Consider the following 14,389-nt stretch of genomic DNA (forward strand, 5'->3'; position numbering starts at 1 on the left):
ACAGCATGGGTGTCATAATAAAAACTGCCCCAACAGCATGGGTGTCATAATAAAAACTGCCCCAACAGCATGGGTGTCATAATGAGAACTGCCCCAACAGCATGGGTGTCATAATGAGAGGACGATGAAACGTTCTGTGTCTCCATTAACCCACACAGGGATGTGACTTGCCGGAGAAGTTAAAAAGTTACGTTTATAGACCAGAAACATACTCATTGAAACCAGTTCTTTGTGATTTCCCATCTTAAGATCATCAATGTAAACGTTGGAGATAGTTTTTTTCAATAACCATTTAATGTACTTTGTGAACAGATATGTAGAGATTTTCATTTTGCCGGTTAGCTCACTTCTTTTAAAAAATGTATTCCCTGTAAGGACAATAACAGAAAAACACAATATGGTTCATGTTAATGTTCGGCACATGGTAGTAGAGTTACAGTACAATTGATATTAATATTGTCATAATAGATTACATTATGCACATATGATTTAAGGTGCTGCCTAGATTAGATACAATATTTAAAAAAAACATAAAAGGCATTGTGTCCAACAGATTATCAAACAATAACGTGATTGGATTTTGCAAAAGCCATTGAAAAGGAGATGACTTTTGCATCTGGCCAAAAGCCGCTAGTCTCTAGATATACAAACAAATGCAAATAGATGCAGCAGGACTATTTGAATATAATAGGGTTGGGTTGTCTCTTGTGAACTGGAAATACGATGCTAGCCTCTTTCCTTTGACACTTCCGTGGATAAAACATTAATTTCAATCTGCTGTAGCTGACACCACCTAGTAAATATTTGCCCCAAGCAGGAAGTTGCCCTTCTATCATCACGTTTGAGTCATTAATCCATGGTGAAGGTACAGTACTGCTGGTAGTTGGTGTAGGCAGCATGAGAAACATTTGCTCTGACACAATGGGGAAATATTTCATTTTCCTGCATCTTTTGGATTTGTGGAAATTACCTACCTTCCCCTAACCCTAATGTATCCTATATTGATCCCAATAATGCAGGCCCCCATTAAGAGGAGGGTGACTGGGGCTCCATCTGCCCGAAGTCCTCCAGCCTCTTCTGGGTGACCTCTCTGATGAGCACTAAACACAGAAGGAGAGGGTTGACAAATACAATACTGTATATCTTCCAGAGTTCATGTCGTCATTGTCTTTATATGATATTTCATAACCCTAGCACTCTGTTTCTCTGATATGTGGCCAATTTGATTGTGATGTGATGTAAAATAATCTGTGATGTTAAACAGAGGCCACTAGATGGCATTAAAACTATGTCTCAGAAGGCCATAATTAGCAAATACACCTTTGTGGTATCAAGGATAACCTCTAATAAGGATTTTTGAACATGTCAGTTATTAATCGCATTCCTCTTACTGTCAAGCACTGCTCTCGCTGCGTATCGCTTCTCCAGAGTGTTAGTGACTTGAGTCATCAGCCAGGGGAGGAACTCAGTCTCTATATCTGGATGACAAAAGGAAAAAAAGACACATGGACACAACACTAAACACAAGCAATGGATAAGACTGATGAAACTGTGCAGCCTCTATACAGAATGCGATAATCTTTTCATGGATCAACAGGTCTTGTGTATGTGGATACTTGAGTGGATACAGAGGGAGAGAAAGCAGCACTCAGGAGGGGGGGAGGCTGACCTCTCTCCACGGGGTCGTAGAAGTAGCCATGGTCCCTGAGTGTGGTGTAGACTGAGGGGAGGAGGTCAGACAGGTAGTTCTGGGCGAACGCCCGGGCTGCGATCTTCTCTGCCGTCTCCCTTTCCTTCTCCAACACCTCCCTCTGCTGGAGGATCCTGCGCTCCTGCGTTCAAAGGAGACATGTTTGAAGAAGCACGCTGTCGGCCTTGTCCTCCACAATTTAACTGCTCGGTCACTCTACGACATGTAATTGATTAAAAATAATGATTTCTGTCTGTCTAGAGGAGTCACTCATCCACTTACTCCACTTACTCCCGCACTCTCATTCAGTCCTTCACTCTCATTCAGTCCTTCACTCTCATTCAGTCCTTCACTCTCACTCAGTCTCATTCACTCCTTCACTCTCACTCAGTCTCATTCACTCAGGGAAGGGCCTTACCGTTCCATTTATCTCTGCACTGGAAAATTTAAGAGCTGCCCTGCGTAACTGCCGCTTCTCAATATCGGCTGGTTAAACTCTCAACAAAACAACTGCAATTCTCACAATCCATCCTTGCTTACAATTACCATTTGTCTCATGTCACTGTGGCTATTGTAATAATAATAATAATAATAATAATAATAATAATAATAATAATATCTGAGCTTTATAAACAAGCAGAAGGATCTTGAAATCTATTCTGAACTTAACAGGAAGCCAGTGTAGAGTCTCTAAAATAGGAGTTATATGAGCTCTTCTGCTTGTTTTGGTTAAAACTCTTGCTGCTGCATTTTGGACTAATTGCAGCTGGCCAATAGCTTTCTTCAGAAGACCAGAAAGGAGACTGTTACAATAGTCCAAACGGGTAATAACAAAAGCATGCATTAACACTTCTGCATCAGTTTGCCGGAGAAAATCTAACTTTTGCAATATTCCGCAATATTCCACTGATAAAAAGCATTTCTAGTGATAGATTTGATGTGAGGCTCAAAGCTTAAGTCAGAATCTAGATTCACCTAGATTCTTAGCTTCATGTTTGCAGTTTGAAAGCAAGGTTCCCATGGTATTCGACAATTTGTCTTTTGATTAATAATGATTAACCTCTTAATTGTTTTAATATTTCTATACCTCCCCTCTCTCATCTATCCATCCTGTCTTTCATTCATTCATCTATCCAATCAACCAACCTCTCACTTTCAACTAGCCAGAAAATGTTCATCAAACCTGATTTAAAGTCTTTCTGATACCAATTGAACCTTTAAAACAATTTAGTTTTTTGTAACTCTAAAAACTCTCTACCTCTCAACTATTCAACTCTCTACCCACTCCATCCATCCAACCAAACCATTTTGAACTTAATCCGCTACCATCATAAGACAATCTCACTTTCTTTCAACTACCCAGCAAATCTACTTCATCAATCGTTAAACCTTTCCACTACCAAAATAACACTTAACTGCAAGCCCACAAAGTGTCTTTTGGAACTTGTTTTTCCTAGTTTCAATTATTCACTGACTTATTCCAAAGCGCTTTACAAGGGCCTCTCATTCACCCATTCACACACACATTCACACACCAATGGCAACAAGCTACCATGCAAGGCGCTGGCCCTCTCATTGGGAGCAATTTGGGGTTCAGTGTCTTGCCCAAGGACACTTTGGACATGTGGCCAGCCGGGGCATGAACCTTGTGATCATTAGACGCCGGCTCTACCTCCTGCGCCACAGCCGCCCCCCTGGCCGGAACCTGGAGGATGCCTCCCAGCAGACGGCCATGCCTGCCTGGTGTATAATACCTTCTCCTCCTGGTGGTGTCTGATGTATAATACCTTCTCCTCCTGGTGGTGTCTGGTGTATAATACCTTCTCCTCACGGTGGTGTCTGATGTATAATACCTTCTCCTCCTGGTGGTGTCTGGTGTATAATACCTTCTCCTCCTGGTGGTGTTTGGTGTATAATACCTTCTCCTCCTGGTGGTGTCTGGTGTATAATACCTTCTCCTCACGGTGGTGTCTGGTGTATAATACCTTCTCCTCACGGTGGCGTCTCTCCTGCTCCTCCAGACGCTGCACCATCACCAGCTCTGCGTTGCGGAGCTCCTGGAAGGCTCTCTGCTGCGCCCGCAGGCTGGCCAGCTCCTCCTCCTCCATCACCTCCAGCAGGGCCTGCTCCACCGTCTTCCCCACCAGAACCTCCAGCACCGGGCACACCTCCCTGTCGAAGTCAAACAGCTGCGGAGGGATGACAGGGGTTCAGAGGGACAGAGGGGACAAAGGGACAGGGGTTCAGAGGGACAGAGGGAACAGAGGGACAGGGGTTCAGAGGGACAGAGGGACAGGGGTTCAGAGGGACAGGGGTTCAGAGGGACAGGGGGACAGGGGTTCAGAGGGACAGAGGGAACAGAGGGACAGGGGTTCAGAGGGACAGGGGGACAGGGGTTCAGAGGGACAGGGGTTCAGAGGGACAGGGGGACAGGGGTTCAGAGGGACAGGGGGACAGAGGGACAGGGGTTCAGAGGGACAGGGGGACAGAGGGTCAGGGGTTCAGAGGGACAGGGGGACAGAGGGACAGGGGTTCAGAGGGACAGGGGTTCAGAGGGACAGGGGGACAGGGGTTCAGAGGGACAGGGGGACAGAGGGACAGGGGGACAGAGGGACAGGGGTTCAGAGGGACAGGGGACAGAGGGTCAGGGGTTCAGAGGGACAGGGGGACAGAGGGACAGGGGTTCAGAGGGACAGGGGGACAGAGGGACAGGGGGACAGAGGGTCAGGGGGACAGGGGTTCAGAGGGACAGGGGGACAGAGGGACGGGGTTCAGAGGGACAGGGGTTCAGAGGGACAGGGGGACAGGGGTTCAGAGGGACAGGGGGACAGAGGGACAGGGGGACAGAGGGACAGGGGTTCAGAGGGACAGGGGGACAGAGGGTCAGGGGTTCAGAGGGACAGGGGGACAGAGGGACAGGGGTTCAGAGGGACAGGGGGACAGAGGGACAGAGGGGTTCATGGGATCAATGGGTGTTTTTCAAATAACCACCACACATTTAAAATTGTGTTTATGTTTTTAGATTAGATTAGATTAAACTTTATTGTCATCGCAGAGTACAAGCATACAACGTAATGCAGTTTAGCATCAGAAGTGCAAATAGTGATATAAGGGCATGATATAAATAGAACAAGGCAGTGATAGGCAGTGATAGGCAGTGATAGGTAACTATGTAATATACAGTATGTGCAGAGGTAGTATTGTAAACATCAGTATAGTTTAGACTAGGTATATACTGTTATGGGCAATATGCCATTATGGGCTATGTACAGTGAGGTAGTTTATGTACAGTATCTAATGTGCAGTAGAAGTATAAAAGAAACTATGTCAGGAGACATGTTTCTGGGGGGGGGGGGAGAACAGTAGTAAAGGAAGTGCTCTCTCTCTCCACATATGTACCTCTCCCTCCTCTATCTGTGTGGCCACGTCTTTGCCTGACTTGGCAGGAATAAAGAGGGGGGTCGCCGGTTTGTCCAGGAACGCGTCGGTCTGGCACTCAACATTCGACTCCTCGATGTGATCACTCAGCTCCTCCAGATACAGCTCTGGAAACAACAGCTGTTGCTTAACCCGATTCCACACTAAAATAACTGGCAGCATTCATGCAGACAGCAGAAGTGTATATAGGGCTCTATAAAATCAGGTTGACGCCTGTTCTGTCTCACCTGTCTGTTAAATGCTGTCTGTTCTGTCTCACCTGTCTGTTAAATGCTGTCTGTGCTGTCTCACCTGTCTGTTAAATGCTGTCTGTGCTGTCTCACCTGTCTGTTAAATGCTGTCTGTTCTGTCTCACCTGTCTGTTAAATGCTGTCTGTGCTGTCTCACCTGTCTGTTAAATGCTGTCTGTGCTGTCTCACCTGTCTGTTAAATGCTGTCTGTTCTGTCTCACCTGTCTGTTAAATGCTGTCTGTTCTGTCTCACCTGTCTGTTAAATGCTGTCTGTTCTGTCTCACCTGTCTGTTAAATGCTGTCTGCGCTGTCTCACCTGTCTGTTAAATGCTGTCTGTTCTGTCTCACCTGTCTGTTAAATGCTGTCTGCGCTGTCTCACCTGTCTGTTAAATGCTGTCTGTTCTGTCTCACCTGTCTGTTAAATGCTGTCTGTTCTGTCTCACCTGTCTGTTAAATGCTGTCTGTGCTGTCTCACCTGTCTGTTAAATGCTGTCTGTGCTGTCTCACCTGTCTGTTAAATGCTGTCTGTTCTGTCTCACCTGTCTGTTAAATGCTGTCTGTTCTGTCTCACCTGTCTGTTAAATGCTGTCTGTTCTGTCTCATCTGTCTGTTAAATGCTGTCTGTTCTGTCTCACCTGTCTGTTAAATGCTGTCTGTTCTGTCTCATCTGTCTGTTAAATGCTGTCTGTTCTGTCTCACCTGTCTGTTAAATGCTGTCTGCGCTGTCTCACCTGTCTGTTAAATGCTGTCTGTTCTGTCTCACCTGTCTGTTAAATGCTGTCTGTTCTGTCTCACCTGTCTGTTAAATGCTGTCTGCGCTGTCTCACCTGTCTGTTAAATGCTGTCTGTGCTGTCTCACCTGTCTGTTAAATGCTGTCTGTTCTGTCTCACCTGTCTGTTAAATGCTGTCTGTGCTGTCTCACCTGTCTGTTAAATGCTGTCTGCGCTGTCTCACCTGTCTGTTAAATGCTGTCTGTTCTGTCTCACCTGTCTGTTAAATGCTGTCTGTTCTGTCTCACCTGTCTGTTAAATGCTGTCTGCGCTGTCTCACCTGTCTGTTAAATGCTGTCTGTGCTGTCTCACCTGTCTGTTAAATGCTGTCTGTTCTGTCTCACCTGTCTGTTAAATGCTGTCTGTTCTGTCTCACCTGTCTGTTAAATGCTGTCTGCGCTGTCTCACCTGTCTGTTAAATGCTGTCTGTTCTGTCTCACCTGTCTGTTAAATGCTGTCTGTGCTGTCTCACCTGTCTGTTAAATGCTGTCTGTTCTGTCTCACCTGTCTGTTAAATGCTGTCTGTTCTGTCTCACCTGTCTGTTAAATGCTGTCTGTTCTGTCTCACCTGTCTGTTAAATGCTGTCTGCGCTGTCTCACCTGTCTGTTAAATGCTGTCTGTTCTGTCTCAGCTGTCTGTTAAATGCTGTCTGTTCTGTCTCACCTGTCTGTTAAATACTGTCTGTTCTGTCTCACCTGTCTGTTAAATGCTGTCTGTTCTGTCTCACCTGTCTGTTAAATGATGTCTGTTCTGTCTCACCTGTCTGTTAAATGACACCTGTGCTGTCTCACCTGTCTGTTAAATGACACCTGTGCTGTCTCACCTGTCTGTACGTCGATGTGCTTCCTCCCCTCCAGAGCTTCCGGGGTCCTGGGCCTGAACTGCTCCTTAGCCCGCTTGAGAGCGATGGCTCTCCTCCTGGTCTCCTGCTGTCTCTGCACCTCAATGGGGTCTGGCTGAGCTGCCTGTCCAAGACATGAGGACAGACAGATAAAGATACATGATTGGATGGTCAATATACAGTAACAATGTTGAGGCTATTATGCCAGGCCTACAGGTTTATTCAATGTGGTCTCTCCATCACTTTCTTTTGCTTTAGTTTTATTTGTAGGATTACGTTTAATTTGTAGGATATTTACCACTGGTATGATCTGCTGGGCGTACGTGTTCCCTCTGACGACCCGTCGGTCATACATGATGTTTCCAAAAGTTGAATGTGCTTCATTTCTGCATTGGAAGGAAAGAAGGACTCTTAGATAGATAGCTGTATAAAAAATAGCCATCTGCAATCATTTGTCATAATCACCTATCTAACACACACAGGTCAGTGGGTGCCTTACATTCATCGCATTAGATATATAAATAATAGGCTAGAAGACAAATAAGGGAGAGGAAACAATTGCTATGAAGAAAGTGCATGGTGTCCAAGTTTTATGCACTCTGAGATTATTCTAGCGCTTTATGTAATACATTATTATTATTATTATTATTGTTATTATTATTATTATTATCATTATTATTATTATCATCATGTTAGCCACATGGCTTTGATAGAGAAAAGATGTGTAACTTCTCTGTCATGTCTGTCATGTAGTGTATGTATGTAATGTATTATGTATTGTTTTATTTATTGTTTATTTATTGTTTTATTATGTATTGTTTTATTTATTTCTTGAATGTATTATTATTATTATACATATAACAATGTATGTAATGTATTAATGTATTCTGTCATGTATGTAATGTAGCTATCGTACATCCATGTAGTTAACAGAGCATGGCTAGCTACTGAACTCACTGCTCTGCTCCGGTCTCTCTGTATCTGCTGCGGTCCTGAACGGGTCTGGGACGACTGGAGAATGTATACATTCCGCTTGGAGCCTCCTTTTGAGGCATTTTTAACTTACTATTATCCAACTAATCTCTAACAGCTGCTAATAATAATAATAACCACAAACTGGCTACTTGACGATAACATGAAACTTAACTGATTACGGTGTACCAGTGTCATAGCAACAGTATCCAGGAAGCTTAATGTTAGATTACATCACTTCCTTAATTGCGATCTGTAGTTCTCTATAACTTTTCCGTAGTTCTATAACCCTTCTGTAGTTCTCTGAAACGTAACTTACTTGTGTCTCACGTCAATGGCTCAAGCAAGTAAATGTAAAATCCAAATATACAGTTTTGTTATGTCAACATAAAACCAAAACGATGACGTTTAAGAAAACTGTAAGTTGTAAAACACATTACCCATGTAAGGGTAAAAGCTTTATTAATCACCATGGGGCTATGGCACAAAAGTGCACAAAGTTCGGTATTACCATATGTGTTTGACAATTGAGACTATAATTCCCTTTTTAAAGCATTTTACTGTGGGGACTTTTAATTTACTGTGTTTGTTTTTGAAATTTAAATTTTAATGTGATCCAGTGTTTATATGTTTTGTTTTGTTACCATCTCTGATCAGATGAGGGTGCTAAACATCTTTGGCTTGCTCCAAAGTGTATAGGTCTATAAATCGGCCCGTACAAGTGCATTTGAAAAGTCACTAAGCTCTTCACTCTTCTGTGCACTTTTATGCCAATGTCAATGTCAATTTGTCAGTGTTATTGGTTCCTCGTAACCTTCTAATACTATACAAATAAAGAAAAACTATAAAGCATAATCTTTTTTAACATTTATAATTTCCTTTCCCTTTACCCTGACTCCCCTTGTGGATTGCACCAGCTAAATCTATTAGATTTCATAAAAATCTATAACATTTATTTTGTTCCACTAAAAGGTCACAATTAATGTGCTTTCCTTTTGTAATTGAGGCAGTTACTTATTCACTCTATTTCCATCCATGTTTGGTTGTATCCCAACTCTGCACAAATGCTATACTGTTACTGTACCACAACACCATCTGTTCATGATTCTAATAAATTTCAGCTCTTAACACTGTGACCAGGAAGTAGTTGTGGTCTCACAGCGAGAGAGTTTGATTAACGCTGTGTTGGCATGAAACCACAGGAAGTGTTATTTCTCACTTGAAGAACACGTCTGACTCTGGACTCAAACAACACAAGCTCTATAGAAGATCTGGTTTTGCTCAACCAAACCCATACAGTTGAAACATGGACACTGGAGTCCTTAGCAATAGTATGAAACTGTATGAGCTACATAAACTAAAAAACAACATGATCTGTTCTACAAACTAAATGCCTTAAAAAGTGAATACAAGAAATAGGCCGCAGGAAGTGACACAATGACTATGTATTGACAGACAAAGGTAAAACCTCTGTGGTAAAAATAAACACTGCATATTGCTACTTTGCATTAAATTCCTTTGTTGCATACCAGTAATTGTAAGCAAATAGTGACAGGGTCTGGTGAAAAAGTCCTCAAGTAGGGCAACGTCATTTTCCAGTTTTTTTCCAGATTATGAAAATGCTGAAAATAGTGGAATTAATAAATGCTGAAAAAGACATGCTTAGCCTATTTGAATGTTGGTACACCTCAAACCACATACTGTAGAAACTCGCTCTTAATCAAAACACATGCAAAACAGCTCCTAGTAGCTATCAGTTCAAAAGGAACATTGCTATGAATATCTAACTGCATGTTTAGCACATCACAACATGCTAAAAACACATAACTACAAATAAATAGATGATCACACAGTCCTTGCTTTTGAACACGTCCTAGAACTTGCTAGTCAATCAAAGAATTGCAAAAATATTGCAATGCAATGGATTCGGTGAGTAATCCCCATTACGTATTAACTATTAACTATAATACTATTTTACATTGTTAGAATCCATTGCCTTGGAATATTTTGGCTTGACTAGTGAGTGTGTCATTGATTTTCAACATTGAAATTTACTTACATTTTTCAGAATAGAACTCCAAACATTTGGATTGGTTGCCGACTTGTTCCCCCTTTCACCAGCTGCCGTCATATTTTACAAATAATAATAATAATAAAAATATTTTTAAAAAACAGTTGTATATGTTTAGTTTAATATTAATAGTGTAATATTACCTCCATCTCTCAATATTGTTAAAATGAAGATGTTGTATCTTGTATGTTTAAATATGCTGAAAAAGACAAAGGTTTTCATGGGGTGTCATATCTTTTTCACATGACTGTACATTGTCCACCCCTTGTCTGTCATTCATCATTACAAATTGTTAACAGCCTGTCTCTGTTAATTACTGTCAGACATCATCTTATGTAATAAGCAGGGCACCCGCTCATCCATTCATATTATCACTCAATCCAGCCATGATTGCGTAACTGTGCATTCATAACTGTCCTTCCTTCCTCATTAAGCTTGAATGCCGCTACAGTGTGTGCTATTAGAGTAGATTAGATTAGATTCAACTTTATTGTTGCACAGTACAAGTACCAGACAACGAAATGCAGTTTAGCATCTAACCAGAAGTGCAAGTAACAGTACAGTAAGATAAGTGCATAGAATATGTACAGTTATGAAGTGATAAGTACAGTAGGATAAGTATGTAGGATATGTACAGTTATTGCCAAACAGAGATGAATGAAGGAATAGGTTCTGAAACGTAGCCTATTGTAGATCATAGGTGTCTGCACTGCAAAATGATTGAAAACGAGCTTGAACAGAACCAAATGAATGAATTAGAGGGTGGCTTTGAGGAAGGAAACCAAAAAAAAACTAAAAACTTGAGAGCAAGGGGAAGCAGTGGCAGCGCCTCATCAAGCAGATAGACCCAGCGAGCAATTCAGAGAAAAACCAAATCCGTCCACGTGATTTGTCTGGTTTCCTCCTTTGCACAGCGGCCAGGACATGCTGTTCTCTCTGTGAGCGGGCTGTTTGGTGCTGTTATGCAACAGGCCTAGAAAGGAGAAGCAGAGCCTAACTAACGCTAACACTGAGCCTATCTGTTCACCCACACGACCCTGCATGACCACCTACTCAGTTCCTCCCCTCTCACTAATAGTGTGAATTAGTGACAAATTGGTCCATTGACAAGGCTGTGTGTGGTGAGCTCTGTGTGGTGAACACCCATTCACCCATTCACACACACACATTCACACACCAATGGCAACAAGCTACCATGCAAGGCGCCGGTCCGCTCATTGGGAGCACTTTGGGGTTCAGTGTCTTGCCCTAGGACACCTCGACATGTGGCGAACCGGGATTCAAACCGCCGATCTGCCAGCCTTGCGATCATTAGACGCCAGCTCTATCTCCTGAGCACACAGCCGCCCCAAGATGTTTATATGGGCCTCATGGTTTCTGTTGCTTTGTGCTTTCAGACGCCTTCCTTGTCTCACAGGAAGAGCTACCCCATGGGGCGGCTGTGGCGCAGGGGGTAGAGTCGCCGTCTAATGATCACAAGGTTGGCAGATCAGCGGTTTGAATCCCGGCTGGCCACATGTCGAAGTGTCCTTGGGCAAGACACTGAACCCCAAAATTGCTCCCAATGAGCGGGCCGGCGCCTTGCATGGTAGCTTGCCGCCATTGGTGTGTGAATGTGTGTGTGAATGGGTGAATGAGAGGCCGTTGTAAAGCGCTTTGGAATAAGGCGCTATATAAGTCAGTCCATTTACCCATCTTCAGGACTCCCTACCAACTTCGCTGAAGCTCCCTGCAATGTTCTTTCTGAGTCTGTTCATAGTTCACACCATATGAAATGGAGAGTCATAGTTAAGGTTTATTATAAATGTGCTTTATTGTAGTGGAAGTAAAGATGTTGTAGAGTTAAGACATACAAAAGAACATGCAAAAGCATAACACAATGTTCACTAATTCAGAGACATGTAATTACTCTATCAACAACAGAAGGACAATAATAATAAAAATATGTCAACAATAGGAATAGCATATTGTTATCCTCTACCTGCATATTGTCTTTATTTACATAGCTTTTCCATAGAGGGACTAGAGGACGTTTCTATATACATAAGTAGCTTTTCATGTGAACCGTTTTAATTCTGTACTCTAAACAGTACTACTAGGACAGTCCAACCCTAACAGTTGCACATAATTTGTGTACATTCAAAGTGAAAAAGTGACACATAAAGAAGCCTGCCATGCCAGGTGTTTAAACATAGGACTCCTTGGCGTACGAATACTCCTCAAACACAGGCTGGCTGCACCTGCGTGACACAGTCTCGTGGTTCGCTCTGGACACAGACGCGGACATCGCCCTGTGACGGAACTGCGGACACTGTTCAGCTCCTTTGGCGACACCTTCTGTGGCAACAACACTCTCTGTGTCAACGCCCTCTGCCCCTTGAGCGCAGTGCTCTGCGTACTGGCTAACAGGAGAGGTGGACAGGAAGTTGTCGTTCATAGAGGCCGGGCGCGACCTCCTGCTCAGCTTCCTGGCGTCCTGTACGGTCATGGAGCGGTAGTAGTGCGGCGGGGCGGGCTGGGCCGCGCTCTGGACGGCCTGCTCGTAGGGGGGAGGCCTGCAGAGGAGCCTGCTGTCCACCTGCTGGAACACCTCTACGGCAGACAGGGGGCGCTGTCTGGGAAGGCGCTCCGCCGCCGCGGGGCTCTCCACCTCGCTCTGGGAGTCCTCCTGGAGCGTCCCGCAGGGGAAAGTGCTCTCTTTCTGGGCGTCCCCCCCGCCCCCTTTCTTAAGGCTGCCCCTGGCGAAGGCGAAGGCTCCCAGGCTCTTGGTCCTCAGCGGGGCTTTGCTGTCGCTCCTCATGGACTGGGAGCGCCGCTTGACGACCTCCGTTTGGTCCGTCTTGAGGAGGAGGAGCTCCGGAGCCTTGGGCTTGGCGCTGAGGGGGGGGAAGGCGTGGCGGCAGGCGGACAGGGCCCTGCGGGGGCAGGACGGGGAGGCCAGCGGGGAGCTGCTGGTGAAGACCCCTCCGGATGAGCCCTCCGATTGGTTGGAGGCGGTGCTCTCCAGGGAGCAGGTTGAGGAGCACGAGCAGTCCTTCGACGGGTCGCCACCCCCCCCGGCGGTAAAGGCCGCTTGTTGTTCCGTGTTCAGGCTGCCGCTGAGTTTGGGGAGGGACAGCACGGGTCGTCTGGCCTCCGCGCTCCTCGCGGAGAGGAGCAGGAAGGAGTCGTCGGAGGTTGGCATCTGAGCCGAGGGGAAGATGATGGGCTCGGAGCAACGGCGGTTAAACGGGCGCTGAGTGAAGGTGTGGAAAATGGCCGTGGAGGAACAGGAGGCGATGGCCGTGCTCTCTGAGCTACACTTGGAGAGGAGGGAGGGAGACGAGCCACCCTGCTGCTCTCCCTGCGACGTCCCCGTCCCTGTGCTGCTGCTGCTGCTGCTGCCGCCCGGGTCTCCCTCCGCGTCGGGGTCGGTGCTGTCGTACGCAGAGTCGTGCTGCTGGGAGGAGATGGAGTCTGAAGAGAGAGGGAGATACATACGTTAGTTTGGTAATAATCATAATAATCATAATCATAATAAATAATAATAATAATCATAATAAATACAAATAATAAAACATAATAATAATGCATTTTATTTGTATTGCACTTTTCATTCAAAAGAATCTCAGAGGGCTACAGCCTAAAAACATAATTAAAAAACACAAGAATGAACACAGGTTTAACAGTCAAAGGTCTTTTGGAATAAAAAGGTTTTTAGGCCTGTCCTTAAACAGTCCAGGCTCTCTACTGCCCATAGCTGGCTAGTAGGAAGGCTGTTCCACAAGATTAGGTCACTGTTAGGTCGCTATAATGATTGTCGTTCTCATTCATGACAGTGTAGTGTTGCTGAGAGAGAGAGAGAGAGAGAGAGAGAGAGAGAGAGAGAGAGAGAGAGAGAGAGAGAGAGAGAGAGAGAGAGAGAGAGAGAGAGGGCCAACAGTAGCAGGTTCCCATACCTAAGTTGTCCTCATCGGGATCTCCCAGAAGGCCTAGGATCTGTTCTCCAAAGATCTCACAGCAATGCTTGATGAGGAACTGCGTCAGCTCTGTCACCTATAAGAACACATGATGAAGAATGTGTAAACGTTGTTGAAAATAGAAGATTAATTTCATAGGAAAATGTTATGGAATAAAAGTAATAATAATAATAATAATAATAATAATAATAATACATCAGACTTATATAGCACTTTTCTAGAGACTCAAAGACGCTTTACAAAGTGAAAAGACCTAAGAAAATAAATAAAAGAAAGTATAATTAAGGTAGTGCTGAGGACACATGGAAAGGGGAGGGGCAGAAGGGGGAGAGGGTTAACTAGTGAAGGCAAGCTTGAAGAGGTGAGTTTTGAGGGCCTGTTTGAATGCTGGCAGCGTAACATTGCATTATCAAT

General features: G+C 44.4%; 2 protein-coding genes across 2 annotated transcripts in view; both read right to left on the minus strand.

Moving 5' to 3' along the window:
- Positions 1-1,026: 1,026 nt before the first annotated feature.
- Positions 1,027-8,001, minus strand: rsph3 (radial spoke head 3; the record flags this gene model as incomplete). Its single annotated transcript, XM_080525326.1, has 8 exons — positions 1,027-1,100; positions 1,392-1,478; positions 1,670-1,832; positions 3,676-3,879; positions 5,090-5,235; positions 6,956-7,097; positions 7,272-7,359; positions 7,931-8,001. The coding sequence occupies 8 exons, from the start codon at positions 7,999-8,001 to the stop codon at positions 1,027-1,029; spliced, it is 975 nt and encodes a 324-aa protein (XP_080381452.1).
- Positions 8,002-12,201: 4,200 nt separating this feature from the next.
- Positions 12,202-14,389, minus strand: part of tagapb (T cell activation RhoGTPase activating protein b) — a gene marked incomplete at both ends in the record, with an annotated part of 27,352 nt that continues 25,164 nt past the window's right edge. The window contains 2 exons of the mRNA XM_080525338.1: positions 12,202-13,472; positions 13,955-14,051. Of these exons, the coding sequence (XP_080381464.1) occupies positions 12,202-13,472; positions 13,955-14,051 (1,368 nt within the window). The remainder of the gene's footprint in view (positions 13,473-13,954; positions 14,052-14,389) is intronic.

Source organism: Nansenia antarctica (genome assembly GCF_963989245.1).
Source record: "Nansenia antarctica genome assembly, chromosome: 1".
NCBI lineage: Eukaryota > Metazoa > Chordata > Actinopteri > Argentiniformes > Microstomatidae > Nansenia > Nansenia antarctica.